Genomic DNA, 15,036 nt, shown 5'->3' on the forward strand with positions numbered 1-15,036 from the left:
ACCTCTCAACCCATCATCGAATTTCACTCGTCATCATGGGTTGCAAGAACAACCGCGGAAGAGTCGAAGCTCCTCGGGCTGCAACAGTCTATAGTGAGAATAAGGCATTGGCAGAAAAGCAACGAGTAGAGAATTTGAAGCTCGAGAAGGAAAAGGCTGAGCAGCTCATTCAAGCCATTCATCAACACGATTCGATGGCCGTCGAACAGGTTGGTGACACTAAGCAGCTCATTATCGACCTCGATTTTGTCAACACAAGATTCATTGTCAATATGCCATCGCTTCTTAAAGCATTGCCTATGTATGCTACATTCATCTTTGACATCAAGATCCGACTCTATGCGCCCGCACAACATCGATCACGTGCTGTTTACAAGAATAGAATCGCAAATCTGAAGAAGATGGTTGAGGTTCTGAACAATTTCAACATCAAGAACTTGAAGGTTATCATTGGACTCAATGATGATGACTTTTACCAGATGAAGTTAGCCGCCTTTGTCCATGGACTGAATTTTCAGAGATGGAACATGACTTCTCACATGTTCGATGAACAAGGAGAAACTGTTGCCAAGGCTAAAGTTACAAGAGGTAGCTCATATGGTCGTAGACTTCGCGGAGTTTATGAAGCAGAGTTTGAGACTCAGTAATGGAGGCTCAGTGTTGACTGGTGGTTTGAGTTGAGTGGGCTCATGTGTTATGCGAAGGGTAACGGATAATGTAATGAATGCATAAAATCTCGATATTACACCTGGGCAGAGTTTATTCTTGTCGTAATGCATGGCTATTTTAGCAGGTCACAACTTTACATCGCAAGTGTCGGGAAATGCACATCTATCAGATCTCCTTGAATTCTAACAGTGACCTCGGTGATTGGATGTGAATATGTGATCAAAAACTGGTTTTTTTCTTATTTGTCTTTCATTAGCAACAGAATATTAATGCCTGACCATAATGATTAATCTCTTCCCGTCTCATGAATATTTTGGAAAGAACTGGAGGGGATTCGCAGGCAGACAGTGAAGACCAATGAACTATGCCGACTTCGACACGAAGCAACTCTTTTCGAATAGCAGGACTTATATGGAGTCTTGTCGTTCTTGAATAGTTGTGCTTGAGGAAGTCTTTTACTAGTAAGAAAATTTTCTAGTGCTAGATGGGCTTGAGAGAAAATGTAAAGAAATCTTTGTAACAAACTACATCAACGTCAATGGGTCTGGTGTACAAAGTTTTGAGTCTCAGAGAGATTATCGAGTCCAGAACAAGTTGTCAATTGTATCTGTAGGGCCATTGAGGAGAGAAATGATCCTTTGAATCGAAGGAGAACTCCACGAACCGTAGTGTCTTCTTTTCCATGTAAAACTAATACATGCGAATGATCGAATCTCAGAGTTAATTTGAAAGACAATTGAAATAACAAAATAGTTCTGATAAAGTAATTTGAGAGATCCTTGTTCAAACGTGGGAATATTTGGCGAGAGAACTGAGCCTTTTTAAATGTCAAAAGCAATGATGCATGATCCAAATAAGATTCAGATAGTATGTTACCACAATATCCACCATTCAACCGCATTTGATCTCATCTTCGGAATGCTGGCTCATAATTTGGTTCTATGTTCTCCAAGTGTTCATTTCAACTCGTCCTGAACCAATACCTGTTGAGCCCCTGGATAACTTTCCGTATTGACACTGGGTACAATTTCAGGAACATCCATCACCTCATAATAGTAGTTAGATCTAGGCCACCACTGCCCATTTCGAAGATAGGAGTAATATAGTTTGCCATTCTTGTTGATTCCCCAAACATGGACATCTGAACCACGTGTAGCACCATTGTCATACACACATCCTTAATGCACTTGCATTAGCTTGAAAACACACATACAATTACACCTGGCTGTGAAAGATTTCGCTGGATAAGAAAAGACCTTCCAAAACAAGGTTCAAATCAGAAGAGATGTTCAAAGCTGTTGAACATCATAACCTTACTGTGGCTGCAATGCGGGACTCGTGCTACGAAGGATTCTTAACCTTCCCACAACTTGGCAGCGCAGCTCTCGGAAATGCGATGCGGGGCAAATGCAAATACAATGACAGAAGAAATAGACTACCCACTCTTCCCTTTTCATCATGCTTGCGTCGAGTACTGAGCGGGGTGTATTTAGATTTCAATCGTATCGTACTTTTGTGATCAGCCGAGAAGTAACTAGAAGTAATCAGAATGTCTTGCCCATGGCATATTTTGAGCTCTGTAGTAATATCATAGGGGGAATATTTGAATGTTGAATGAATAATAGATGAAAGAACGTGTCCGTAGACTTCTTTGAACGTTCTCCGCCAACAAGACCATTGTTCATGGATATTGGTTGTCACATAGAAATGTGTTATTAGTAACAGACGAGCTTTACCTCACCAACTTCTTGCCAAAGGTCCAAAGGGTTAGATTTGGGTATTGCAATGCGATCACCCCTCAGCTTAGCGCAAATGCCTGACGACTTCTGCAAAGAGAGATCCTTTGCTTCGAAAAACAAGAAGGTGACACGCGCGCATCTCTGCACTTCGTATCGTAAGTGGAAGGTTCGGCTTGTGCCGTGGCCCTAAGAAGGCGTCCGACCCCACCAAGTCAGAGATAACCTATTGATTGCGAACAGCAAATCAAATGCAACGAAAAGCCGGTTATTCAAAGATCAAGAAATCATTCAATGGAAAATCTATGAGGGTGTGTTTTTGATGAGAGCCCGAATTGAATTTAAGCGAATTTCCTTATCAAAAGTATGCTTTATTCCTTATTTTTATAAATAAAATATAATTCGAATATTCATTATATAATCTTGAAATTTAGAATATATTTAAAGATTTAATAAATATTTATTTCTATATCAATTTTATTAAATTTAATAAAACATTAATTAATAAATCTTATATAGAATTTTAACTTTTAAAATAAGTATTATTTTATATAATAATTTTAAATTCTAATAATTCTATATAGATTTTAATTAGATTAAAAAATGCTATAAAAAATCTAAAATTATATTATAAAATTTCAAATATATAATAATATTAATTAAATTTAATATTGAATTCTAAAGTAAGTAATTTTTGGTGTGAAAAGTGCTTGTGCATGGACCCGGGCCCTTATCAAAAACACGCCCTTGTAGGCCGACTTCTGATAAGCAATTGATATAAGCTTCATGGCAGATTAGTATCAAAACGGTGATTGAAATCACGACCGAGGGAAGGAAGCTGGCGAATTGAGACCAAAAGCGATACCAGCTTGCAGGCAGACTTCAGGGGAATTGCTTTATCGCTGATGAAAGTGAATAATCGCGACAGCAATGAGAGACGATCGATTGGCCTATACAGTATACCTATATTACGAAGGCGCGAAAGTATTCGAACGCGAAGTGGGCTAGAGGATTCGTCTCATTAACGCGCCATGCAAATGCACGAAACTCTGAAGAGCAAACACATTAAGGAATAGGAGAAAGAAGGGATTCACATGGATATCTGCAGCATACCATTGGAGCACATCTGCAGTTACCGACAGCGATACTTGTAATGAGAGCTTGCATATGGCTTGAGAAGTAGCTTTCTCGTGGAAGTCGTGCCGCAGTTGGACATGCGATGTACTCTGTACTCTTTTTGATCTCGGAAGTACTCCAGATCAACCCAGGAAATGAAGTCAACGTGAATAATAAGATCTGAAGACTCAATTTTCCCTACTCTCAGACTTCTATGATACATTATGTTTGCAAATCCTGGCGCTTTCCAATCAATTCTTCCTCGATGGAATTTTTTTTACAGCGATATTCCAGATTTGATGTCTACTTTCATGGTGTTTATACCGAGTTCTTCCCCTTATCTACCTTTCTACTTGTCATGTTTTCTACCTTAGCTCTTCATTGAATTTTTTCCGGCCCTTGGCCAATTGACAATATTTCAAGATGTGAAATAAATTTCATAAATATGCAATGTGCCTGCAATCGTTCTCAATAAGGCTCATTGTGCGACAGTACACATTCCACAGGTCAAATCCGAAAACAAATCCTGCCACGCCTTTCCTCTTATTATCAGAGCCTGGCGCTAATCAGTTGATGAATTCATGATGGTTGCAGGCGAATCACTTTTTCTATAGGAGACAAGTGAAAAATTGTATTCTTTCAGTCAAATATTCCAAAGACAGTGAGCTGGAAAATTTCTCATTTCGTACATTGCGAGTTCATTCCATCGAACTTCCTATTCTGTCCTTCATTCCAGCCCGCATTTTCTTTCTCATTCCATATAGAAACAAACATTGACACACAAATATTCATTCATAAATGTTGTTCACCCACTTGATATTATCTGTAGCAATTGCTTCCCACACGTAATCATGTCCGCTCATCAGGCAACAAATGCGGTTAATGGCACCAATGGGACTACGACGGTGAATGGGCCCACAACCAAGGATGCAAAGATGGTTAATGGTACAAAAGAGAAGAAGCCAAATATTTTCCGAAGGATAATTCGAAGACCCAAGAAGACCAATCCAAAAGCCGCAAGCACAATCGTTACAACGCCTGCCGAAATCAATGAAGCGACAGCAAAATTGTTCGCGAGGCTCGAGGAGAGGTATGTTGTTGTATATATCTTGCGCTATAAGATGAGACGAGCTCACATATCTTTAGGTACGCAGATAGTTTTCGCGCTCAAGGATTCGAAGCAGATCGACCATTCATACCACGCAAATTTGAGACACAACGAGCACTTTATCAATGGGCGCTTCCGGGAACCACAACCCCTTCATACCCACCTCACTTGAAATGGATACCTCTTGATGATCGGGTAGGACTACTCAAGATATTTAATCTCAAACGATTTGTCGATGTTTCTGTGTCGCTTCTCCCCAAAATTCCACCAGAGATCTCGAATCTCCTATTTGGAGATCCTTATAATGGAACCACAATGGTAATGTTAGAAGAAAGAATGAAAGCTTTGCAAGTAGAGGAGAAGAACATTGGAACTGAGCCAAGTATTGGCTATCGCAAGGATTGGTATAGTGATGCAGTGTTCGCTCAACAATATTTTACTGGTCCTAATCCTTCATCAATTGCTCTCGCTGGTCAAATCTGGCTCGATAGGTTCAAGAAATCTGCTTTCGATCAAGGCAATAAGGAAATGCATAGTCTTCTAGAGACATTCAATTCAGAGTCCTTCTATATCCAAGATTGTAGTTTTTTCCGCGAATGGGCCGGCGCTTCCCCCGACGCTGTTCTCAAATCAGACAACGGTAAAAGATATGGGTGTGCCTCCGTAACATTATTTCATCTGAATGCAGACGGCGATCTTCATCCCTTGGCCATTGTCTTGGACTACAAAGTCAGTATGGAACATTCGGTCACAATCTTCAACAGGAGAATCAATCCAAAGGACCCCAAAGAAAATGAGCATGAGGATTGGCCATGGAGATACGCTAAAATGTGTAGTTTGGTTTCTGACTGGACTCATCATGAGGTGACATTGCATCTCAATGATTGTCATTTTGTGGAGGAGGCCAGTGCTGTGGCTGCTTATAGAAGCTTTCCCAGTGATCACATCGTTTACAAAATCTTGGAACCTCATTGGTAAGTTTTTTTCCAGTTGCCATTCATTCTCGTGAACATCCAGGGTTATTCCAAATGACAATAGCTGATTAAGCATAACAAAATAGGTTCAAAACTCTTTCTCTGAACGCCGCCGCCCGTGAAACTCTTGTACCACAGGTTGTCACCAGGATCAACGGCTTCACTGAACAGCAGACCTACGAATTCCTCCTCAGCTCTTACAAAAACTTCAACTGGACTGGAAACTACGTTCCGACTTCTTTGATTACCCGTGGCTTCCCTCTATCGGCTCTCAATGACAAGAAAGATCGCCGATTTCACAACTACGCATACGGAAAAAACATGGCTATCTTGTGGCCCATTCTGTTCGACTTTGTTTCCTCCATGCTTTCCACATATTACACAGGTGACGCCGACGTTGCAAAAGACACATGCGTATCAACTTGGTGTAATGAAATGCAATCTCCAATGGGTGGTCAGATGTCTACTTTTCCTGGCATCAAAACTCTCAACGAACTGACAAATGCGATAACCATGTGTATCCACATCGCCTCACCCCAGCATAATGCTGTCAACTACCTCCAGAATTACTACATGTCTTTCATACCCAACAAACCGCCTTCCCTCCAACAAGCCCTTCCTGGAAGTCTCAGTGCCCTTCAGAAATACAGAGAGGCTGATGTCATCAATGCTCTCCCTATAAATGATCCATCGGTCTGGATTCAAGCATCGCAACTCCCCTACCTACTCAGCTACAGAGTCGCAGAAGATCAAACACTATCCGCTTACGCCAGGGAACTGAGAGACGCTGCAATTAATCCGCGAGGAAGATTTGCCGGGCCAGGTGATACGGGAAGAAGAACAGATAAAGTAAGAAAGGCAGCCGAGAAGTTGTTACTTGATCTCGACGTCGCGGCAAGAAAGTTCAAGGAGAATAGTGAGGCGATGAGTGAAGGGATTGCTCCGTATTATGTTATGGATCCTGGGGAATTGGCTGTTAGTGTGCTGATATGAGACTCCCTTGCCATGTTACGATCGATTGGAAATTATCGTTCTTGTTTGTCCTTCTTTGCGTTTTTTTCTTTCCTGTACTTCGGCTCTGTACGTTTTACTTTTTGGTAGGATAAATTTTGATCAGTATCCAGACACTGGTTTCTCGGTTGGAAAAATAATGGTTTGGGCAGATTGCATGTCAGGATTGGTGGAAATGTTTCTTTTCAGGTGATACCTAGGTTGGAAAGAGCGTGGCGTTGCAATTCTTGATGCGAAGAAATTCTTGTTCCTTTTGACTGCATTTCGAATAGTCTTGGTGAAAGTTTAATTATAGTCCAACCTATTTATTTGACTGGTTTTCTATTACTTTGTCCCATTGTATTTAGCTCTGTATCGTGATTTATCATATTTCCATAATGGTTCATCAGACACGTAACTTCAAAAGCGCGAAAAGGGAAACGAAACCCATCAAGTTGCCAGAAAAAGCTGATTTATAATCTAGAAATTTAACGAAATCGGTTGGAATTCACCATATACATCTTCCAAATCGACCGATATTACATGTAAAGATCATCCACCTATGGGATAACAGTTCCCAGCCATGGAAGGGACAGATCTGTAAAGAAACTAGCCCCCTTAATGGTAGTAGGAGCACCGGAAGCCGTAACATTGCATCGAGTCGGAAGATCTCCCGCGGCGTCGACTTTACTCTTGATCAGTTTCGAGTAATCGCTAAGAAGACAGCTGGAACCGGGTCCAGATCGACATGAATGCACTGGATAGACAGCATCATTGAGAAGAATGCGAATGTATGTTGCATTTGTCGAGGCTGACGAGCTTGCACTCTCGTAGGAATGTGGTGCTGAGCGTGTCGATTTGGTGAGAGTTGAATTTCCAGGGATGGCGCAATTCAATCGTTCAAAGGCTACTGTGCCTCTCATTGTAACGAAATGACTCGAGATGTATTTGTAATCGTGTGGAATTTTCTTTCCGTCGCCCAGAGATTTGGTGTTGTCCCATACGCCAGTTGCGGCTCCGAGCTCGGTGATCTGTCCGTCGTTCATAAAAGCAGTAAGAATGCTAGGTAATGTATAACTAGATCCATTAAGAAATGTTCCGTTGGTACCTGGACCTTGTTCCAGGAGTCCGACGAGGGAATCGAGATATGGAAGCATCATCTTAGAAGGTAGGTCTTCACCTGGGCCGGTGCCATAATAGTATCTCAAATCTTGGGCATACTCATATTGTTTGAGTTCTTCGTCGGTAAAGACACCACACCATGGAGACAGTGTACCTGTGATTTGCGATTCGAAACCACAGAGATATGGCATGATAGAGACATCAGTGGTTGAGAAGTTGAGATTTCCCTTAATTAATGACTGAAGGCGGGCGTGAATGGGAGGAAGGTAGATCGAGTTCCATGTTACCTCTGGAGCCGTTCATCAGTTACATTCGAAGCGACCAGATCACGCATACAGAATATGAAATTAAAAGGACATGGAAAACTGAAACTTACGTTCTGTGCCACCATTACCGTCTACAAATGACGGGCACAAATCGCTTGGACTTAAGCTGTCAAAAAGTGCTGATTCGCTTCCCGTTGAGTTGATAGTAACTACCATGCCTAGATTACTTGCTGAAGACCCCAGAAACCCCCTCACAAAGTTTTGTGCAGTTTGTACAACGCGAGGATACAAGTTTGCCCAGCTTATGAACGGTTCGCCATAAGAATAAAGATTTGGGTAACGAGTTCTTAATTGATAGCCAAGATCGTAGGCTTCTTTGAATCCCGTGGGGCTTTCTTGAGCTATCTGAAGGGTAGGATTGGTCAGAACAGGCTTCCATGATTTTAAGAATGCCAAAGAACCAGTGGAAGTAAAATTCGCTGCTTGTATCTCAGCATATAAGGAGGTCCATTGCGCATAAGCTCCAGAATCCGGATATCGACTTCCGTGCCTAACATTATACGCTACCTGATCTACATAGCAGTTTTCAGGCACGTGATTGCTAATGCCGTTGACATTTGGTCCTAGTTTTGTTTAGCATTCAAAACAATACATTGAAGGAATTTATATCAATCGAAATATTACTCGGTCACCAGAGAAATTTCTCACAACAACTTACCAGTAAAATAGGGACTGTTGGCCCCTAAACTAGTTAATGGATTGGTGGCACTTGAGCTTCGCGGAAGCAGAATATCGTCCTCTGGCGCCAAAAAGATGGTTGCTTGGGCAAAGGAAGTGAGAAGAAAGCTTGTGCTGGCAAGAGTATTTGAAGGAATGAGCTTCATCATGTGCTACTCTCCAATGGATCAATATTTGCGGAATAAATGGTTGAAGGCGGAAAGTAGGGTTCTGCAAAGACAAACCTCACAGACAAAGATATCACTGAGTAAACAACAAAAACGAGTTCATCGGCCAGAGCAGTTGATATACATATTTATAAGTACACTTTTTTCGGTCAGGAGAACTTGGCAATTCACCCGACTGGATGATCTATGTTAAGTGCCATAATTGACCCATAGGAAACCCCGAAGAAGGGGGCTGGTCAAACAAACAACGGGTTTCCACTGGGAATATTTCCATAGTAGCAGAATATTCATGGATGTTCACATTGAAAGATGGAGTAATTTCCTCATCAGCCTGATACCGAATGCCATTACTCGTATCTAAAAACACGTGGGAAACGCAAAATATCTATTGGCATTTGTTATCATATCGCCGGAGATGATAACAAAGAATGGGGTACTGAGCGGGGATGGTGGTGTCCACACCCCTGACGGTCATTGCTTTCGCAAAATTCAATCAGCGAGGATGTCAAGAGGCACATAAACAATTTTACTAACATTGTAAAAGCTTCACGAAATCGAAAGGAAGATCGGATTAACTTGTGCTACACTTGAAAAAGGACATATCATATCTAGACGTACCCCACCTTACGCCCAAGGTATTCTCCGTAACTCCATTCCTGCCACATGATTATATAAATACAAAAGAATACATTTCTGTTAATATCCTATTGTTTGGTCAAGACCAACGGGATCTCGGATTGTTTTCAATTCGTGAAGGGGTCAAAGTGATCTGTACTTTCATAGAGCTCTATTTAGCCCCGATAAAATATCTGCTCAAGTATCAATCCTCCTCACTCCCATACCCCCCAAACCAGTGGCAGTTCCAACTACCTTTCTATTATCACCAAAATTGTGTAATCTCTCTCCTATCAGATAGACTTCATCCTTAATCTTCTGCTTCCATCCCTTAACCATCTGTGCCGCTTTCCACAAAGCACCAACCACCCCCAACATGACCAGGACCATGGGATATGCGTAACGATTCACATATATCAATTCTAGTTCTGTGGAATTCCTCCACAAAGTTTTGGTTGCAAATTGAGCAAGCATGTAGGGAAGAGCGAGAGCTATGGAAAGTACAAGGGTAGCTGGGAATATGAAAGACCTTGTAGCTAGCCTTGCATCCGGATCCCAATAACCATTTCGCGTGATTGCACGCAATGCTTCTGCTGGCCGGCTGCCCTCATGCCACAAAATAATTCTTGTAGTCAATTTAACGTACAACAATCCTAATGTCCAACTTTGCACAAAATGAACCACATGTCTCTCGTCCTCAGAGAAATAAGTATGCATGGGGATGATGAAATAGAATTCCACGAGGAAAGCAAAGAGGGTAGGAAGTACAAGGATGAAAGCAGTGTAAGTCCAGACAATGCGGGCTATGCGAAGAGCAACCCTCACTATGCGGCTGAATATTATGCTTGGTGTGTCTCCGTCAATATATAATGAGTTACGAAGTGTTACCAAACCAGTTGGAAGGTGTATAAGAGCATAAAGTGCGCTTCCCAAAATGTAGATTCCGATTGAAAAAGCATAAACATCGTTCTTACGAACATCCGCTGGAATAATCTTTGCGAAGATGTACCTTCCGAACACCAGAGGGACAATGGTGAAGCATACTCCTGTTGCTGCAGCGAAGAGCCAGATTGAAAGAATGAATGTGGAAATCCTTAAACGGAACCATGGTGGGACGTAGACTAGCTTGTAATTCTCAGGGTTGCGACCATGAACACCATCAAAACTGTCCTTGACACCATCCAGACGACGATTATCACGATCTACCTCAAGGAAAGTCTTGGTGCCCTTTGGGAGTTTGATTTGATCCGATGCGGGAGCTCTTACATATCGTCCATCGTGTATGAGCTCAACATCATCGTCTTTCGCGTCCTCTGCATGTTGGTGTCTCGAGGACGTGAAATAATCTTTCCACGACCTTCGAACAATTTGACCCTCTTCGTCTGGTTTTCTTTCATCAAACATGAACCATGTTAATCTCAACAATCGAGCACACCGACGAAACCACCAGCTATACATCAAATGCAAACCATCAGAAGGCTTGAAAAATCTGACTGCCAAAGGCATCAAGAAGTTGTAAAAGAGAAGATCAACGGGGAATTCCAGCACTGGCTCGTTTGAGGACCAATGAATTGGAAGAACGCCTTTGAATGAGAATGAAAGTCCCCAGACTACTCCACCCAAGCAAATAACAACCAGAGCACCGTAAACTAACGCGCTAAACAGGATTTTGCGCAGTTGTGTCGTCACACTTCGTTCTAGTACATCACGCACAGGATGAAACGTCGGATCATCGGGGTCACGAATGAAGTCTAATAGTGTTAGCAATGGATTATGGATGACAAGAGTCAAGTGACTTACGTAGAACTCCCTTTCGCATTATTTTCCGACACATCGACACAAATAAGGCGAAATGAAACATGTAACAAGTGCCGACAAACCAATGTATGAAGATGGAAGTAAGAGGTGACCGACCAGTGAAATTAAGACGAGACATAATAGTAGCGCCTTCGAACAACGGCAGCAGAGCTGCATCGAGAAGCAAGCCACAATACAAGGGAAATACAAGCATCTCGATACTGATGATAAAAATCACTTTCATGACTCCGCCTGCTTGGTTCAGCATGTCAATTATTCCGTTTTCCACATCTCGTACACTCCCCGGCTCTGTTGAAAATGGTGTGCCTCTCTTGACGTAAAGACCGCCTAACACAGCAAGGGTAGCAAAGCCGGCTAGGGTAGCCCACATTCGATCCAAACCACCCCAGACGCTTAATGCTGGATCCAGTGGTGCTAATCGCTTGGGAACTTCTAAACTGATAACCCAAGAATCAGGCCGCGCCAGGAATGTCGGGATCCCCAATACAATGGATGCGATAGCTTTAAACAGAGAATCCGTAAGGTTTCTGAATTGGGCGACGGTGAGCTGATAGCTCCCCGATAGGAGAAACATGAGTCCATTTCCAATGGTCGCAAGTATTCCAAACAAGCTGGACTTGATCATCATCAGAGCTTCATGTGAGGCAGCTGAAAAGGTAAATATTTCAGAATCGGCGAGGTGGATGATGCTATCAACCGTGCCGTTCATGACGCGATCGAAGGCGGCCTGAGAGAATTTAAGACCATCATTTCCTCCTTGAAAGCCAGAGAAAGCCAACAGCCGCAAAGGAACTTGAGCGACAGCAATGAAACAATAATATGACAACCCCAATATGACTAAAGCAGTATCTTGCACAAAAGCTGCAGCCCCAAAGATGAATCGAAGGGGAAGCTTAAATGCTGGTCCCGGGTTTGCCAAGAGGAGGATAGATATCCGGCCAATATTATATGGAATCCAGATAACAATCCCTATGGTAATTCCAAGAAGGAAAGCACTGAAAATGGCGTTCTGGACAAGACCAAACAATGGCCCTCGCATTCCAACAAGCTCCATAATGCCATCAAAATCTTCAGCGTCTTCAATGTCTGCTTCAGGATCTAAGGCTGGGGCAATAGCAGCCTCGCGTACTTCAACATCTTCATTACCCTCATCCCCGTGATCGAAAGCATCGCGACGAGCTTGTGCAACTGGTACAAATGGGGCTTCATCAGCCATATCCTCAATTATATGCTCATCATTCACACCGAGATCTTCCTCCCGTGCAACATCATCAGGTCTGCCCCATAACCAATTCGCGACATTGCCAGCGAGACCTTCGGGTTCTGCTGGTCGACGAGGCGGTAAAATGGGTTCGCGTTGGGGTGGGAGAGGCGTGTCCGGAGCGAAAGGGTTTGGCCCCGTTTCGTCAAAAGCGTTTTCATTTTCGTCTTCATCTTCTGAAATAGGATTATTTTCAAAAACTTCCTCCCAGTTGCTTGCGGTGCGAGTTACGCCATCCTCACCGACTATCTCGAGGGGTCCATCGTCACTCTCGTCACTCGGAACATTCCCAGCGTACAAAGAAGATTGCGGATTGTCTTGGCCAATATTTGAATCCGAGGTCGCTCCGTGGTGCAAATCTAAATCTTCAGCTGCCTTTCGAGCCATAGAAACCATTTTCTCTTCATTCGGGTTTTTATTTTCCTGAAACAAGCTGAGACTTGGGTCGGAAAAGTCCTCATCTGGGAGATCGGAGAAGGCCCAATTATTTCGACCTAACGGCGATTTGTCTCGATAATGAGGGACATCTGAGGTAGCCCTGGGTCGATTTTGAGACAATGGAAGGGGGTGTGGTTCTCGATTGGGAAATGCAGGAGTACGTCCACCTGAAATCATAGGGTATTTGTTATCCGTTTCGTCCGAATTATCCGAGTTGGAACTCTTTTCCTTGAGGCACAATTCCAATGCCATGTACGATTCGTCATTTATATCATTATTGGTTGCAGCCCGCTTCGAGCTTTGGCTAGATTCTCCATTAAACGTCGATTTGTTTTTGTTTTCAAGTTGGAGGGATTCCGGTACTTCCTCCCAACTGTCCGAGCTGGTAGTGCTTTTGTCCGCCCCATTAGCCTTGCTGGAGTCGACTGGATGGTTCATGTTGGCGGTTTGAGGTAAATCTGATGGCATTGAAATCCTGCTGTCACTTGCCGGTTCGGTATAGTGTAAATTTTCATTTTGCAACCGTAACTTCATGGCATCAACCCAATATTGCATTCGATCTCCGAGATTTTCTTGATCTATTATGTTCAATACTTCTCTAGGATCTCCTCCGGCTCGTCGCCATATAACCGAGAATTGATCAGTGAGCTGAACTTCTGGATCATCAAGATTATGCTGCTGATCGAGGGTTCCATGTGCAGCTCCAAGATCTTCAAGTTCGGCTGCTGTGATCAGTTCACGATTGAAATCGAAAAGAGGGCGAGGGCGATTTGGATTGCGTATCTCCACAGGCACAGGCGCATCCAGCTGAGCACCGGGTCCAGCATTGAGGCCTCGAGCTTCCGCTAGACGCTCTCTCTGAATAATTCGAATTCGTTCCTCCATTCGTTCTTGAAGCTCATGAACGTCAATTGGCAAGTCTTCTTGAGGAGGTACTCCAGCGGCAGCTACATCCGCATTGAATGCCGCACCCATATTTATGACAGGCTGTTGTTGAACCACCCATTCCCGTATCAAGAAGACAAGAATGAATGTAATCACAATTACCAGAATTATGATGAAGCCCTCGGCAGTGTCAAGAATGGCTTGATTCAGCCACGGGAACCTTGTTCCATTACTTATAAAAGAGACATCACTGAGAAGCGAGTGTCCCTGGCTTCCGGATAGGGGCACTGTAGTGATACTTCCCGTATTGTTCGTCGAGCCATCTGAAGGTATCGCGTGTGTTAGTCCAAACCCATAATAAAGAGATCTGAAGAAACCAGATGTGAGAGGGTCCGAACCACTAATGTTGAGTGTTTGAGAAACAGGCATCATGATACCCATAAGCTTCTCCATAAAACCCCCGATCCCAACTGGTGAATATTGACTAGCATTGAGAGGCGTAATTCTGTCCGAAGCCATCCGACCCCAAGTTGAGTTTACAACCCCACGCGAAATTTCCAAACCTATTGAAGCGGTGTCATTCTCTCTGGAATTGGTTATTAGAATTCGGGCTGGTGTACCTCCATCACTAAACCAGAACAAAAATCGCCACACTTGTCGAATGAAGAATGGCAAACTAATTAGCCAAACCAGAATCACCAGGCCAAACCTTAAATATGTAGCCATGTTCTTGATGACATGAAAGGCAAAGTGTTTGAGGAAAACTCGGGTCGGTAATGACTGTGGCATATTGGGCGAGTATAGCTTCGTGAATCGAAAAGGCGTTTTGCAGAGTTCACAGTGTTTTTTCTGCGAATGCGATAGCCACTCCATTAAGCAATCCTGATGAACGAACTTGATACTTCCACTACATTTGCAAGGGTAGAACAGAGGTTCTGTCTCCGTAGCCTCCGCTCTACATATCCTGCAGGTATCTGGATCGCCATTATCATCCACCCCATTTGTTGTATTGGTCGCATATTGAGGGTCGTTCATGACATCTGGCGCGGGGTTGTCATTAGGCGTAGAGATGATCCCCGGTGTAGACATATTGAAAGGAACGTGGGCAGAGGACGAGGAAAGAAGGGATTTAT

At 43.1% G+C, this 15,036-nt stretch overlaps 4 protein-coding genes across 4 annotated transcripts; 2 read left to right on the forward strand and 2 right to left on the reverse strand.

The window, feature by feature from the left end:
• Positions 1-35: 35 nt before the first annotated feature.
• On the forward strand, positions 36-647 carry EAE98_006171 (uncharacterized protein; the record flags this gene model as incomplete). The annotated part of the gene is made up of 1 exon (XM_038953793.1): positions 36-647. The coding sequence occupies one exon, from the start codon at positions 36-38 to the stop codon at positions 645-647; it is 612 nt and encodes a 203-aa protein (XP_038809583.1).
• Positions 648-4,372: 3,725 nt separating this feature from the next.
• On the forward strand, positions 4,373-6,596 carry EAE98_006172 (uncharacterized protein; the record flags this gene model as incomplete). Its single annotated transcript, XM_038953794.1, has 3 exons — positions 4,373-4,611; positions 4,668-5,603; positions 5,690-6,596. The coding sequence occupies 3 exons, from the start codon at positions 4,373-4,375 to the stop codon at positions 6,594-6,596; spliced, it is 2,082 nt and encodes a 693-aa protein (XP_038809584.1).
• A 557-nt stretch (positions 6,597-7,153) lies between these two features.
• On the reverse strand, positions 7,154-8,865 carry EAE98_006173 (uncharacterized protein; the record flags this gene model as incomplete). Its single annotated transcript, XM_038953795.1, has 3 exons — positions 7,154-8,004; positions 8,092-8,604; positions 8,700-8,865. The coding sequence occupies 3 exons, from the start codon at positions 8,863-8,865 to the stop codon at positions 7,154-7,156; spliced, it is 1,530 nt and encodes a 509-aa protein (XP_038809585.1).
• An 834-nt stretch (positions 8,866-9,699) lies between these two features.
• Positions 9,700-14,992, reverse strand: EAE98_006174 (uncharacterized protein; the record flags this gene model as incomplete). The annotated part of the gene is made up of 2 exons (XM_038953796.1): positions 9,700-11,252; positions 11,302-14,992. 2 exons carry the CDS (start codon positions 14,990-14,992, stop codon positions 9,700-9,702), a joined length of 5,244 nt encoding a protein of 1,747 aa, XP_038809586.1.
• Positions 14,993-15,036: the final 44 nt, after the last annotated feature.

Source organism: Botrytis deweyae (genome assembly GCF_014898535.1).
Source record: "Botrytis deweyae strain B1 chromosome Unknown BDEW_013, whole genome shotgun sequence".
Classification (NCBI taxonomy): Eukaryota; Fungi; Ascomycota; class Leotiomycetes; order Helotiales; family Sclerotiniaceae; genus Botrytis; species Botrytis deweyae.